Genomic DNA, 15,833 nt, shown 5'->3' with positions numbered 1-15,833 from the left:
ATCAATAAAAATTATATAATATTGATAATGCTATTAGAAATGCACCAAGGACATTGTGATAAAGGATCTGAATTGCTGAGTGAGCTGTGTAGGCATGTCCTTCTGGAATTGATGGGCTCAGGTATCCGAGGGTTACTTCATAAGAATCAGGTTAAAGAGGCTGGTTTGTTTTATGAATTAATTTTATAAATTTTGAAGTACCATCTCCCTTAGGCCGTGCTAGAGACCTACTGACTCATGCTCGCTCTGGCCACTCTTTTCCTAGGTCCTCTCAGACCACCCTGCCCCCTTCAGTTATATTTGTCATTAAATACCCTCCTTTCTCCATTTCCTTGCTGTATTCACTCTTGGAATGCTAAAACCAAGGAATTATGAAAACCTCCCTTAATTAATAACACATTTTAAAATTAATGACATTAGTATTTTCAAGTTATTCCACATTTAATTTATATATCATTCTTACCACTAGCAGGGTTTAGAGCGAGGACTCTGGAGGCAGACAGCCCTAGTTTGAATCCTGGTTCCACTACTTATTAGCTGTGTGACTTTGCATAAATTACATAGTCTCTCTCCTGAGGTCCAATTCCCTCATATGCAAGTGGAAGCTAGTACCTACCTCATCAGTTTTGGTTTTGGTATATGTATGAGTGCGTGTTAAACGGGTTGATACACATACAGCATTTAGAACGGTGTCTGATGTATACATAGGAGCTGTGGGAATGTTAGCTGTTGCTCTGAATTCCTGAAAATATCCAGAGCAGCATCTTCATCTGGTTCTAGTGTGTCTCCTTTTCCCACGTGAGGCCAGGTTACTGGGGGAGACTTCCTGTGGGTAGTAAATTGCCTCCATGACATCTGCATCCTTCCCTAGCCTTGCAGATGGGTCCTTTCCTAGCCTTGCAGCCCCTGCCTGTTTCACATCATCTCTAATTTCTCAGGCCCATCACGAGGCCTGTGCACACTGACATGAGTCCAGTCCCTTCTGCCTCGTGATTTCAGGGAACAGGAACAAAAGGACCACCTGAAATGCCTAGATTAGGCCAATTATTTGAGCATTTTATAGGCGCCAGCCAGGAGCAAAGTGGAATCATCTGCATTTCCCTGCCTTTTGTTTCCCTCATGGGTCCCTGGGTAATAGATGCAAATGAAGAGTAAAAAAGCAAAAGGCTAGTGGTGGACGGAGGCAGGAGGTGGGGGGAGGGGCGTAGTCAAGTAGCCTGGTTAATCCACTGTGGATCAAGGGTCCTGGGATAATCAGGAGCTGCCTGGGAAGCGATGGCTGTGTGCGTGGCTTTCGCAGAGAAGAGAAAGGAACTGGGCTGTGTGCTCTGGCTGCTGGGCCTTACCTGTGGACCCTTTGAAAAAACACACAAAAACACAAAAAACAGTTCTTCCCAAACAAAGATACTCGGCTGACCTGACAAAGAGCAGTGCCAGATAAATCCAGAAGGGTCACCTGTCTAATAAAGGAGAAAATAGATTAGGAAAAATGAGAAGCAAACACAAGGATTTTCAGACCCGCTTAGCAACGGCTCTGATTATTCTAGACACAGCTGGAACGTGCCGGGACGAGCATGATGGATGTTAGTTCACAAGGTAGCTGTAATTCAGGCTGATGTGGAATCTGCTGCCGTAACTGTCATGCAGTCCATTAGGGCCCCTGAGTGAGGGCAGCCATTCATCAGGCCCCAGATCAGCCTGCAGTCCCACAGGCTCGCAGCGCCAGTGGCTCCGACCTGACATCGTTTAAGGAGATGCTCATGGAGGCCGTAAACATGATTCGATTCCCATTATCTTCATGTTGCATAGTTGTTGCCATTATTCTTTGAAGACACCAACTTGGATATTAAAAATTTATGATATATATAAAGGTTTGCAGGGAGTGAAAAAAATAGCTGCAGCCAATCAGTCCTTGCCATCCATCAGAGATGTGTGAGCTGTCAGAGGAGCCTGAAGTGGTGTGGAGAGCCCCTCCGCCTGCTGAGTGAGGAGGATGGAGAAAGAACGTCACTGGTCAACAGCTTCTCCCTGGGTCCCCATGCAGAATAGACATTCAAATACATTTTGTTACGGAGTAAAACAGCACCACTGCAGGAATCCCATAGTCAGTCTTCAATGACGAGCTGATGAAAGGGTGAGCAAGGCCTCCCAATGCAAAGATTAGTAGGAACGTGAATTGAGCAGATGTCTGGGTCCACACATTCATGTGTCTGGGTGCCTGGGGTACCTCCAGATTAGGGAACCCGATGCTGGGTGGGAGTCCTCTGTCCAGGAGAAAGGCCTCTACCCACGCTGCGTGCACACACAATCCTGCCATGAGCCCTGCAACTCTGCGATCTGTGCAGCGACCTGGATATTTGCATAGAAACAATTCATAATTAAGAAGTATTCATTGTAGAAGTAGGCAGTTCACAGGGGAGAGAAACAAAACACGTCTGAGCCCCTCTGGCTTCTAGAGGAGCAAAGGTTAAGGACTCCATTTAACATGTATTTACAGGATCTTTTGTTATACGGTGTGCTCCGCTGAGCATGGGGCTTCACCCATAATGCATGGTCTCTGCCCTCAAGCAGTGTCCAGTCTGGTAGGCAGATCAGACATGAGTCACATCCAGGATGAGTTACCCCAGGAGACCCAGACTGACTGGGACACCATTACCAAGTGAGAGGCAGGGAGCAAGGCACCAGATGGGTTCATCTAGGAATGCACTTTCGGGGATGAGACAGAAAACAGAGGTTAGATTAACCTTTGGTAGGCAAAGGTCGGGTTAGGGGGAAGCAGAGGAGAGAAACACGTGGAACAAAAGGATTATCGGCCAATTACTGACTTGAGTACAATATCTGCAGTGAGGCTAAGACCCTTGGGTCTAACCAAGTGGGAAGGACAGGTGTTGGGCAGAAGCGCATGGGATAGTCAGTGCAGATCCAGCTGTGAGGCAGGTGTGATCAGAGAGCCCTGGCAGAGACCTGCTGAGACTCAGGTATGAAAACAACTCCTGAGGTTCAGGGGGCAGAATACTTACTTTTGGGGACTGGAGTGCAAGGCAGAATGTCTACTTGCCAGGGTTAAAAGATAGGAACCCTTTCATTCATTCACTCATCATTTATGGGGCCCTTATGATATGCCAGGAACTAGATGAGGCTCTAGAGACTTGCAGCTGAGTAGAACACAGTTTCTGCAATCACGGACCTCACAGGTTCCTGGGGAAGGCAAACATAGATGGTCCTAAGACAGTGTGATGGGTGGAATGGTTATAGACAGGGACAGGGGCACAGGAGGAAGGGGTCTTGAATGACTTCCTAAAGGCGCTGCAGTCGGAACTAAGGCTTAAAGGATGCATACGAATTTTCCAGAAGTGAGGAAGAGAGGTGGAATCTGGTTTTACCCTCAGAAAATGAGGTAAAGTACAGGAACTCAGTTGAAGTGACAGGAACTCAGGGATATTAGTCATGAGGAGTTGGGCCACCAAGATGAGAATAACTGGGCAGTGACTCACGTGGGCACAGAGCTACTCTGCAGGCCTCTGTATGTTATTCCAGCCCAGGGAACTTCATTGAGGGGCAGAGAAAATGGGCTGACCTATGTCACATTCACAACACACTGAAAGGCCGCACCTGACAGCTGCCGTGTAGCCCTCTCTGAGCCTCCTCAAGAGAATGTGCGTAGGCATGTGACAAGGGAAGGATAGGCCAGACATGGGATATCCTAACATGAAATTCTAAGAGTTTTCAGACGTGGCATTCCCCCTGCTTTTATCTTGAATTTTGAAAAAGAAATTCTATTGCTTCTGGTTCAAACAGTTATTTATAAAGTGTAACATCCCCCCTTCCCCACAACTAGTCATCTCTAAACTTATTCCCGCAACGTTGAGATGCGCTATTTTTGATGCTCCCAAGTCTGGGAGTGACACCACATGTGTGAGCCGCCATGAGCCGCATCTGCTGCAGCCTTGGAAGGCCGAGCCTGGAGGCTCTGCAGAGCTCGCCCAGCTCTCCTTCCAGCCAGAACCTTTCCTTGTTTCCAAAAGAAATTCTGGAATCACGACGACACAGAGGTGCAAACGCCTGTTCACTGCAGGGAGGTGGGAACTCTGAAGCCTGATGACCTTTAGACTTAAATGGCAGTGGCATCCACCTTTTCCCTGAGTCAGAAACATCTCACTTTTTTGGGGCGGGTGGGTGGAGCTGTGTAGAAGGCCCGCATGGTCCAGAGGAGTCTTCCAGAAGAGAAAGAATGTTGCTCTTGCTGGAATATGCACATGGCACCCGGACTTTGGCCCAAGGAAGAAGTAGTTTCTTTGAAAGAGCACTAAAGATTGTTGCGGGGAAGAGTCAAAATAAAAAAGTGAATTAGTGATGATTTGCAGGGAAAGAGGGGTGAAGACAAAGCTTGTTTAAGCCAGGGGTTTTTGAAGTAGAGAGGCAATTAGTCTAAGTTGCTCACATAACCTAGTATTTATTCAAATGCTAGGCACTGCATGAGAATGGACGAATGGCTGTCAGCAAGATGGGGAGATCTCCTTGCAGTTTAATTGAAGACTTTTAATTTTTATTTCTATTTGATGGCAGAAGTAAAGGTGTCTTAGGATAATAGATCAAAAATGCACCTTTGGTCTGACAATCACATTTGTAGTCAAACGTAAAACAATAGTTTCCCATTTGCTTTTCCCCATGGTGGGCATACATGTCCTAACATGTTAGGATAAGGCTGTTGAGAATACGACACATGGAGAGAGTTAGTTCATTATGATGTAGCTGGACATTTCTTATGTCAGAATGGGTCATTCCAGAACAAAGTCAGACATCAACACAGGTCTCCTGGCCCCAGTAGAACCCAAGAGCTGGGAGTAGGGTAGTCTGCCTGAGATAGGCAATTAGAGAAGGCATCATCCATAGAGAATTTAAGAACACTAATAAGACCAGATGAACGTCGGCCTGCTTTATATTATTACCATGACCGGTGATTCTGAGCATCTTCAGGGCTCAAACACCCCTCCCTGAAGGGGTCATCAGCTCTCTCTGCCCTCCCCCCCACCTGGCAGATATGCTGTTGTCTGCCAGCCCAAATGGGGCAGATGTAGAAGAAGGCCCTGGCTTCCCTGTAGAAGAGGTTCTAAAATGATTTGACATGGAGGGTAAGGAAGTTCCCTCAGATTTTGTCTACCATTGTCACCAAGTTGCTGCTGTGGAATGATGATGGAACCCACACCTGCAGAGCACTTACTGCATACCCGGCTGTGACTCCACCATCCTCCCCTCGGGGAGCTCCCAGTCTAGTGAGAGAGGCAAAAATCCCACCACCCAGCGGCAGGGTGGTCCTGTGCCTATTCCAAGAGAGGGCAGCGTGGAGATATGGACTTGGTTCGAGAGGCCCAGGAAGGCCTCTTAGGAAGTGTCTAGTAGTTCTTCTAAGACTATTTGTTACACCAGAAACTAAAAATTATTTTTTGCCCACAAGTAGCTAGTCAGTTCATTTCTTGAATCTTTAGGGTGAGACCCACCTCAGGGGCCACATCCTTTCTCCTCCTAGTGTTGTGAGCAGGTCCCTCCGATGTGGTTAGAGAATGTTCTGAAAACTCTGCCAAGAGCCTCCTCCTGATACCAGTCGGCACTCTCCTTAGATCAGTGGTTCTCAGCCCCGCTTGAACATTACCATCACCTGAGAGCTTTTTATTAAAACAAAACAAAACAAAACAAAACAAAAAAACAAAACAAAACAAAACAAAAAACAAAACAAAACAAAACAAAAAACCCCACAAAAACACTCTGGGCCAATTACTAAATCAGAATCTTGGAAAGTGAGGGGAGGTCAGGGACCAACATGTTAGCAAAACAATCAGCCCAGATGATTCTAACATGCAGCCAGTATAGAGAACTACTGCCATACACACATGAGGTTAGTTTAATTTAGTCAGGTAAGAATAATAAAAAATTTACCTTAAAAATCTTTAGCATGCAAAGGGAGCCACTTTGGAGACAGGTGTGTGAGTGTGTGTGCACACACCCACGTGGGGTGGTCATGCCGGTCTCCCTACACGCTGTGCGCTTTCCGTCTCTGGCACGCGGTGGAAACACGGCCAGTGGCGCTCCCTGGACCCGGAATCAGGTTGATTGTCAGAGGCAGACCATGCCCAGGGCCCTGGGAGTTTGCTGCAGAGGCAGGTACATGCCTCAATAACGAAGCAAGTTTCTGGCTTTCTGCCTTCACTTCCAACCACCCCACACCCCCTCTCCCGTTTCTTGCACTTGCTGCTTTGCTTAACCTCCTAAATTAAGAGGCTTAATGTGAAATCCGTAGCCTTTTTGAGGAAGCACATTCAAGCCTTAGATTTGTTTTCTTCCTTTAAAAAACATAAAAAGCCCTGTGAGCACCTTACATATAAGTGGAATGAACGTATTTTTCCCACTAATGTTGAAAATATCCCCAGGCATCTGGTGTGTATGAATGTGTATAGAGAGTACATGCATAATAAACATATCCCACCTTATGAATATTTATACACAAGATACATATATATTGAGTGTAGACATACATATGTAAATAGTAGCCCTTGTAAACTATCTGCAAAGTGTGTTTCCAAGCATATGTATTCCAGTGTATCAGGAATATAATAAACCTCCCACCAAGCTTAGCATATTTTGAGGTGGCATTTTCTACAGAGTTGTTTATGGTAGGGTCTAGTTACCATCCTTGTATGGGTTTTTCCCATCACCTGGATGTTTGTTAAGTACTGACTGAAAATAAGGCACCGGGCATGGCAGAGTAAGAAAGATAAGAAAGATGTCCCTACCTCCGAAAGGCCTGCACCTCACAGAGTGGCTTCAATTTCAGCTACGAAGAATCTGACATTGTCCTGCCCGCCAGCACTTTACTACCTTCTTACACCTGCCTTTCTGTATACACTCCACATTAACACAGGCCCCCATTAAGGCTGTGTGAAACCCTCATGGAGCTGCAGACTAGCACTGATGCAGTGAGAAGAAACATCGCTGGTTTCTCTGTCACATGTAGTCCAATCTTTTAACTGTGTTTTTATTTTACTCTGATTGGGTGGTGGAGGTGGTGGTGGTGGTGGTGGTGGGGTACCATACAAAGGCACTAAATCCCAGTGATATTGATCAATCTCAAAAATGAAACTAAAACAGAGCCATCTCTCCCCCTCACAAACTTCTCAAAACCCACATATTACCGCCTATGACATTCCACTTCCAAATTGAATCCAGTTCCCACCCTGCCATAAGTAGCAGCAGCCTTTATTGAAAACAAGCTATCCATTCTCCATCGCACCCAGCACGGATCCCTTTCTAGAAGGACAGTCCCCGTCCAGCCGAGGAGCTCTGAGTGACACGTGTCAGCAGGAAGATCTCACTCCATTATGGGAGAAACAGCCCGTGGGCGCTGTCACCGCCGTGCCTCAGACGTGCGCTCATTGTTTCCTCCGCCTCAATCCATACATCACAACAGGTAGTTCTCAGCTGCTCCCCTGGTGCCAGACATACATTTTATCTAAAGAGACAGCAGACAGAACTACCTGCTGCTTCCTGTGCAGCTCTCCCTGTGTTTCTCTCCTCTTTCCTACTTTGCTTGGGCTTTTAAAAACCAGCTGGCAGGGAGCCAGGAGCTCATCATTTTAATGCAGTGCAAAATGGAATATGCATAATTATATGCAAGCCATATGTGAGGGAGACAGCTCAGCTGTGAATTTCAGGAGGCCAGGAAGGAGCGAGCAGTTAGGGCTACGATGAGATGAGAGCAGAGCCGAGTGCAAGTGTCACCCAAATGAGTGATTTAATGAGTGTGCTGCAGACACGCCTCCTTTCACCTACCTCTCCCTTCTCTCCAACTCCAAACCAGCAACCGGTGGAGATTAGAAAGAGAAGACTGTATGCAAGCGGTATTGCTGATGGGTTCTGTTCATGTCTCCATTTACACTTCAGCTTTCTTAATTAACAGCGTAGATCAAAATAACCAGTAACTTTTAATGCAGCTTCTTAATTAAATCTATTTTTTTTTTTACTGCATTTGATTGAAGAATCATTGTTCTTACGAGATCATTGCTCCTTTCGGATTTTTATTTAAAAATCGAGGGGAATCAGTTTATCTCTAATAGTATTACAATGCAAAATATAACTATGCAAATTGCTTTTCTTATGGCCTTGCTATCAGAATTTTTTTAAAGTGCATTATCTAGAGATTGCTTAAGCATGCCAAAAAGTTTAAACACATGTGTATGTCAGATAATCCTAAATGTACAACCAAAGTCACTGAAAGACTACAGTGGTGGCAATTTCCAACAAAATGATTTACTGTTGGTTTGCTTAATATTTAAAAATGTTAAATATTGCACCACAAGGAATTTGCATGTTCAAACTAAACTATGTGAAGAAAAATAAATCCCAAATTTTGATATCTAAAAGGCATACTGCGTGTTTAAACAAACTTCTTAATGATGTTGTTATTTCTGGATTCCCATTTGTTTAATGATCTGAGCTGTTATGCTTTTAGCTTTTTTTTTTTCTTCCATTATTTGTAAGTCCCTAAATAGGCCATTATATTTCCCTTCAGGCTAGAGATGAAGATGGACATGCTGAAAATTTCCCCCAGCAGCACTATGCTAAGGAAACTCCAAGGCTTGCCTTCAAGAATAACTGCGAACTACTTGTAAGAATAATATACTTACAACAAGTCTAGAATGTTACTTTAGCACAGTGAAAACAGTTTTTGAAAGGGTTTGTTCATTATTACATAATTTATGAAGTATTATAGTTTTTTCTGTATAGAGTTCTAAATGCTAATTCTGATATCACTGAATATTAATTATAAGATCTCAAGTTGTTTGCAAATCTTTTATATCTGATTATAGAGCTTGGATGGCCCTGTCTTTATTAGCTTGTTTTGTATAGTAGTTTATAAGCAGCCGTTTGGAGAATGGCTAGTAAAGTTAAAAATATAGAGAAATGCAGTTGATACATGGAGCTTGGAAAAAAAACAGTCCCACCCCCACCCTCCTCCTACTTCCTAATTGTGCACTATTTTAGGAGACGACGTGGTAATATTTTGTTCTGCTAGGAAAGATAGCAGGGTTGACATGCAGTACTCCCTTTAGCATTCAAGTATTCCTACAACCTCTTGCCAAACTCAGTCAGGCACTTTCGTCTCTCCTAAGTAGAAGTCAAAGCAGCGACAGGATGCGGGGATGTTTACACGTCGCGAGAGAGAGGATATCAGCTGTGACAGGGACTCCGTTCCAACGCAGGGTTAATTTGCTGTTCATTTTAGCATTTACAGCGAGACAAGATGAAAAGCAAGCAGGAATGCCTATTATATTTCTATTAAATGAATCTGTTGGGACCTAATGTTCTTGATTAGCTTTTGAAAATGAGTACTCCGCAATGCGTTTTCTGTTTACCTAAAGTAAACAGAGAATGAATTGTCATTTATTTAGAGATTCACATACTGCTTTGGAAAATGAAGCTTTATGAGGGATCGAGCTATGTTGTCCCTAAATGTTCTTTTCTTTTCAATTGCATTAAAGCAAAACATTTGCTCCCACTAAATGCAAACGCTGAAAGAGAATGAGCATGTCCAGTTGTTACACTTCGAAGTAGTCTCATTTCTGTGTAGTTTTTTGGCAGAACCCAGTGCCGCCCGGCCAGGTCTCAGCATTAGGAAATCCCACATGTAACAGTGTTTGGACTTAGCTCTGATACCAAGTATTCATTAAAAACAAAGTGTCCAAAGAGCAGGAGAAGAGAGAAAAATACAGTTTTTACCCAGTCCAGCCGCAGTAGTTAGATGTTGACAGCAAGAAACTCCTTTCCCAGCCCCACCGTCTGCGCGGTTACAATAGCACCACTCATTCTCTGCGTGGAGTCCCTTGACCAGCCAATCCGCAGGCAAATTTGCTGCTTGTAAATGCAGTTTTCCCCCTGAAAATTGAGCTACCTTGTATTTTATCTTAGGGCTCTTAAGCTTCCAGGCCTGCTAGCATTACCTCTTTGGGGGAAACCCTTTACATTCAGTTCCGTTTTAATGTTATCCAGCAGGAAACCAGAGGGGCCATGTAGGCGATGTTTTGGTATCAGAATGCTTTTGGGAGTCACTTACTACTTTTTGGATAAATTGTTACAAGTGCTATGCCCTATTTGTTTTTTTTTTCTTTTCTATTTACTAGAAAAATTAATGTGCCCGAGTCTTGGTTGTGGTCATTGTATACTAGAGGAAAAGTAAAACGTTCATGTGGAGTGTTCTTCAGCTATCTTTAGAGAAAATATACATTTAGTCCTTGCTGTGCTTAAGCACGACATTGTGTTGGCAGTAGTTTTGAGAGGTTGGTACAATCTTAGTTCTCCTAAGCCACTGTTAGAAATGTTTTATTTTGGTCAGCATATGATAAAAAAAAAAGGAGAAGAAAGAGAGGGGAAAAAAAACATGTCTCCAAGGAGAAATCAATTTTTTTTTTCAGCTGCAAGAGAAGCAATGGTTTTTGGCTGGTTATGAAGCCCTGAGAAGCTTACTTCTATATGAAAGAGACCTGTTCATTATTAAGAAAGAAATAGGAAGTCCTTGGAGTTTTCTTAGTGCAGCTCAGAGCAAATTTGTAAAGAATTCGCGAGAGGGGATTGCAGGCTCGCTCCAAAGTGCTTTCTTAGCTTAAGGCTGGTTCTGCCACCGTGCGTGGTTCCCGGCAGTAAGAGCAGTGGGCAGTTTACAAAGTGGGGGAGCCCTGGGGGTGCCCATGGCTCTTGGGAGAAAGCATTGAGGGCACAGGTTACTCCTCGGCTCCCAGGCCATCAGGAGCTCATGGCTGGAAGGCTAACTCTCTGGGCCACAGGTGTTGACAGAAAGTGCCCTGGCCAGGTAGCCTCCAACTCTGTTACTGACTCTTGATTGTCTCTGACCTCCACCCACACCCCCAGCCTCTGCTTCTCGGGAGGGAGAGGAATATGAAGGAACCCAAACAAAAGCAGAATAAAATCAAATCCTGGGACATACAAGTATGTGCCATCAGCAGGCACCGACAAAGAAAGCACTGGCTGATAGGAAAGTCTGCTCTGCAGCTGTAGATTTCCTGTCGGGCATTGATGTTTCCGTTTAAATCCTGAACTGTGATATGTGCCCTCACACTTAATGTCTGGCACGGATGACTATTTAACCCAGTGGCCAAGGCGCTCTGATGCTTTTTATTAACTTTGAAAATACAAGGCTGTCAAGGTGAATGACATCAGATAAAACTCGAGTACTGTATTCAGGGTGGCCCCATCTTCCTCCTCATAGATAGGTGTACACACACACACACACACACACACACACACACACACCAGGGTATTTTGCTGGCATATCTAAATTTATGACCAACACAAATAACTTTCAATAAAAGAAACTGTAAGAAATTCACCTCACATTAACATCATAGCAACATGGGAGCCCAGAAGAGGAAATATTTAGAGCCACGCACGGGTGACTAGCCTTTGCCCCAAATTTCAACACCAATGTTGGTCCCTTTACCATTATTGCCGCATTCTTTTGGGAATAGTAGGCCTTCTCATTTCCTCGATGGAAATGCTCATATCAATGGTGGGAGGTGGAATAAGAGCTAGAGAGGAGGACCTTAATCATATATGAGCTCACAACCTTCTCATCAGCCGGTACTTTCTCAGTCCCTGAGAGCCAGCTGGGAGTAAGACCTTGCAGAGTTACAACATTAGCAGGGTCCTTGGAGGGAGAGGACCTGTAACTAGAAGAAAAATGTTGAAAGGGTTTGGGGGAAGGAACTGAAGGCAATTGAGCCTATTCCGCAGGTGTTTCGGGCCAGTCCAGAGAACATCACTGCATTCAGGAAGAAGGTCAAACTATAGTCAAAGAACAGCAGCAACGATGTAGTGTAATTTGGTTGGAAAGAAAGCAGGTTTAGGAAGTCTGAAAGGGGAAGTAAGAGAAAGGAAACTCGGTGGGGGGGGGGGGGGTGCGGTGGGGGGAGGAATCAGCCTGTCTTCCTCAGTTTCGAATTCCCAAGACATTATCCAAAGTCCGACTCCCTTGGCATTTCCTAAGGCTGCGAGGGATGGGGGTTTGCAGAGGGAGAGAGAGGGACCCACAGCTGGGAGGTGAATAAAAATAGCACGGGGAAGAATTCTTTCTGGTCACTTACAGTGCCAGCGTGGGGAGAAGATAAAAACTATTTTAGTTTGGTGGCCTTCTGGACATGTTGGGAGATGTTGGGAGGAGAGATGCTTAGGCAGTTCAGGGGGCTGGTTTCCATCTCATTTCCTTGTGCAGGCAGACTGGTAGATGACAAGAACTGGACCTAGTCCTTCGTCAGCACTGCGGACACAGACAGCTCTGTAGTAATACAGGGTCCAGTTAACAAGATGTTATGTAGCATCTCCTGTGTATAAGGCGCTATACCAGACCGTGCTTGTGGGGCACACAAAATAGAAAAAGGCACAGTCCCTGCCCGGAAGGAGCGTACAATTCAGTAGGAAGATGAGGCTAAACAGTGTTATAGTCATCAGGAATGTGGAATCTCAGGTCTTTCTGAAAGTTAGAATTTGGCCCCAGCTAGACTTTAATTTACACTATGTCACTCTGACGGTATAGCATAAGTATCATGGGCACAAAGGCTTAACATTTATGGTACCACATCTGGCATCACATCACGTTGGATCTGTTTCCCCCTTGGACTTCTCTGAGCTACCATAATAAATGGTAGTAACCTCAGAGGATATTGTAAGGATTGAAAGTGATGACATACTTACAGTGCCTGGTACACAGTAACATATTAGCTGCTATTATTATGATTCTTCTTATTCTCATGATGGTTATTACACAGTGAGCTGTGCCCCAGGAGAGCACCAGCAAAGCTCTGGAGTCCACAGGAGGAAGTGATTACTTCCATAGGCGGTAATTAGAGACTTACCAAAGGGGATAACTTTGATCCAGGCCTTACATGGGTTGGATTTTGATCGTCGGAGCAGGGGTATAAGGGCAGAGGGAAGTAGCACGGGCAAAGGCAAGGAAGTGGGAAAGTACAGGCCAGGTGACCCACACCTCAGTTGGCATCTAAGTTGGCTGGAGGGTAGAATACCTGAAGGATAAGGGGTGAGCTGGCAGGCGGTCCATTTGCAGAGATGTCAGTAACTGACCACCCTAGCAAGTCTGGACATAAGTAGTTGTACTTCATGGAAACTCCTAGTACTTCTGTGGATTAAAAAAAAAATTATTACAGAATATTTCCAACATACACAAAAGTAGAATAGACAGTCATATGGTGAAGCCCATATACCTGTCATTCAGCTCCAACAATGATCAATTCTTAATCTTGCTTCATCTATCCCTTTACCCTCAACCCAACCACCCTACCCCCTTTTATTCTGCCGCAGTATGGTGAAGCCAATCTATTTGTTTGCTTGTTCTTCTGTGAACACTTTAGCACCCCACTTCTCCGTCTGGAAATAATTCGTTGGGGAATTGGAGCTTTGGGACAATGTATACATAAAACAAAGTTGGTTACCCAGTTTTCTTCTCCCTCCCTGCTCAGCACAACCTGTGAGGCTTGGACAGTCAGATCCAGTTAGAAAAGCCCTTATGTTGAAAAACATACCACAGTGCCAGTGAACACTTGAATCTTCTTCACTCTCAGGCCCTGGGTTCTAAATACATTTATTTAAAAACTAGAGGCCTGGTGCACGACATTCATGCACTGGGCAGGGGCGGGAGGGGGTGTCCCTCAGCCGGGCCTGCTCCCTCTCTCAGTCCAGGACCCCTCGGGGGATAGCCAGCAGGCGGACATCCCCCAAGGGGTCCTTAGGGCTGCCGCCACTGCCGCTGCACTCGCCAGCCTTGAGCCGGCTTCTGGGGCGCTTCCCTGTGGGAGCGCACTGACCACCAGGGGGCATCTCCTGCATTGAGCATCTTTCCCCTGGTGGTGGTTCCACTGTTTGGTCGATTTGCATATTAGCCTTTTATTATATAGGATAAGAGTAGCTCTTTTTGCAGCCCAGCCCAGCCTTATGCAGCAGTGAGGAGAAATTATGGATTGCTGTCCCATCCTAGCTGTTGTTAGGACTTTCCTGCTAGAGCATGGGGACATAATGGGAACCCCCAAAAGGTGATAGAAACTGCCACATTTCACCTGAAACTTGATAAGCTTTTCAAAGTTGGCACAATTAACCAACACCCACCCCCCCCACCTTTACAGGCAGCCAGATTCATGTCCCAGCTCAACTTGAATTTGTACAGTTTCTTTGATGTTGCCGCTGAGCAGCACAGGCACCGAGAATTCATATTCCTGGTGACACACTCGGCCTCCCATCATAAAGTAAAGTATCATATGACGTATGCATATATATAGTACTCTGTGCACCAGTTTCCTGACAGAGTAATAGTGAGAGCCCCCAAAGTGTAAAGTGACCCAGAAAAGCCCAGGGTTGGTTGCTGTCTAGAGAGCGTTGGCCTAGCCCACCGTTTTTCCTCCAGCCCTCTAGTTCCCTTTAGTGGGGGGCTCTTGTGCACCTCCAGTGTTTTGAACTATGTGTGAGAAAAATAAAACTTTTTAGAAAGACACTGATCAACATGAGATTGAGCCAGGGCATGCCCAATCAAGGTAGCTCAGTGTGCTCCCCAGCCACACCATCTAGGCTTTAGCCCAGGTAGAGGGGTGGAGTCTGCTTGAGCCGTCCTGTCACCTGCTCATTCCTCGGCTTCCATCTGTGCCTGGCTTCACCTCGCTCCCCAGCTGGGTCTGCTGCTTCTCTCTCTTTCTTTTCAGCCTCTTGGCTCTCACGGTGGCTATGGTCTCGTGGTTCCAGAGCCTTCTTGTTCTATACAAAGACCCTCTGTACCACACTAGACCATCTTGCCTTCACTTCCCACCCATGCAAACCCTCTTTTAACTCATTATTTTTAGTGTATTTGGGGGAGAAGCCACCTGGGGGAGGGCTAGAGTTCCCCAACCTCTGCCCTGGTCAAAGGACTTTTCTTAGGGCCAGGGAGCCTGATTTGCTTGGCGGTCCTTGGCTTCTGGCAAGCTCCCTTTTCCAAGGCATGGAGATCTTTGCCTTTCTAGTTGCAGGGCCATTGCACAAAAATATCAGAGGCATAGTGGTTTGGGCTTCATGCTGGCTTCTCACACAGTACACTGCAGTGGTTCTTAGAGCCAGAGAGAGGTGTCAGGGACCATGTGTTCTTCAAGGGAGACCCTGTGGTGTGGTGGGTAAGCATGGGTGCTCAATCCTAGCTCTGCAGATATACCGGTTTACAACCCGAGCACGTTTCTTATCTGCTCTGAGCCCAGTGTCTTTATCAATAAAATGAGGATAAATTACAGTACCTACCTCCTGGGGTCGTTTTGAAGAGTAAGCGAGATCATGTCTATGAAGGACTTAGTATGCCTGGCATGCAATGAAAGTTTAATAAGCAGTAGTCTTATTACTAATAAAATGGAGCTAGAAGGTGGCATTAGTCTATTTGTAATCTTAGGCAGGTGCTGGGAGTACTTGCCTTTATTCTGTAACTAGAGTCTCTTCCTAATTGGTTTGGATAGAAGCCCATATGCAATATTTTAATTTAGAACAAAGAGCTTCAGAGAAACCCCTGACCATCCACCAAGTTGCCTGTTTATGCTGAGGGTACAAGAGATGCTGTTGAGTGCATAGTAGATGTTGCTGATTTGTGAGGTACTGTAATGCTGGAATACTTTTCAAGAAAAATACAAAAATTCCAAGAAATAGTATGGTATTGTAGTGAAGAGCTTGGACTCTTGAGCCTGGCTGTTTGGTTCAAATTCAGGAATCTCTACCACTCCCCCCACTGGCCATGAGACTTTGGGCAAGTC

The 15,833-nt window shown here is 45.2% G+C and overlaps 1 protein-coding gene across 1 annotated transcript in view; it reads left to right on the top strand.

Moving 5' to 3' along the window:
- The window catches only part of SOBP (sine oculis binding protein homolog), a 161,869-nt gene that overhangs the window by 85,801 nt on the left and 60,235 nt on the right, over positions 1 to 15,833 (top strand). Inside the window, exon 5 of the mRNA XM_070417986.1 lies at positions 8,564 to 8,659. Coding sequence (XP_070274087.1) covers positions 8,564 to 8,659 — 96 coding nt within the window. The remainder of the gene's footprint in view (positions 1 to 8,563; positions 8,660 to 15,833) is intronic.

This window comes from Myotis yumanensis, unplaced genomic scaffold (assembly GCF_028538775.1).
Source record: "Myotis yumanensis isolate MYYU_CA2020_CCGP unplaced genomic scaffold, mMyoYum1.0.hap1 SCAF_6, whole genome shotgun sequence".
Taxonomy (NCBI): Eukaryota; Metazoa; Chordata; class Mammalia; order Chiroptera; family Vespertilionidae; genus Myotis; species Myotis yumanensis.
The sequence above is the reverse complement of the archived record's forward strand: the minus strand, read 5'-3'. Positions and strand labels throughout refer to the sequence as shown.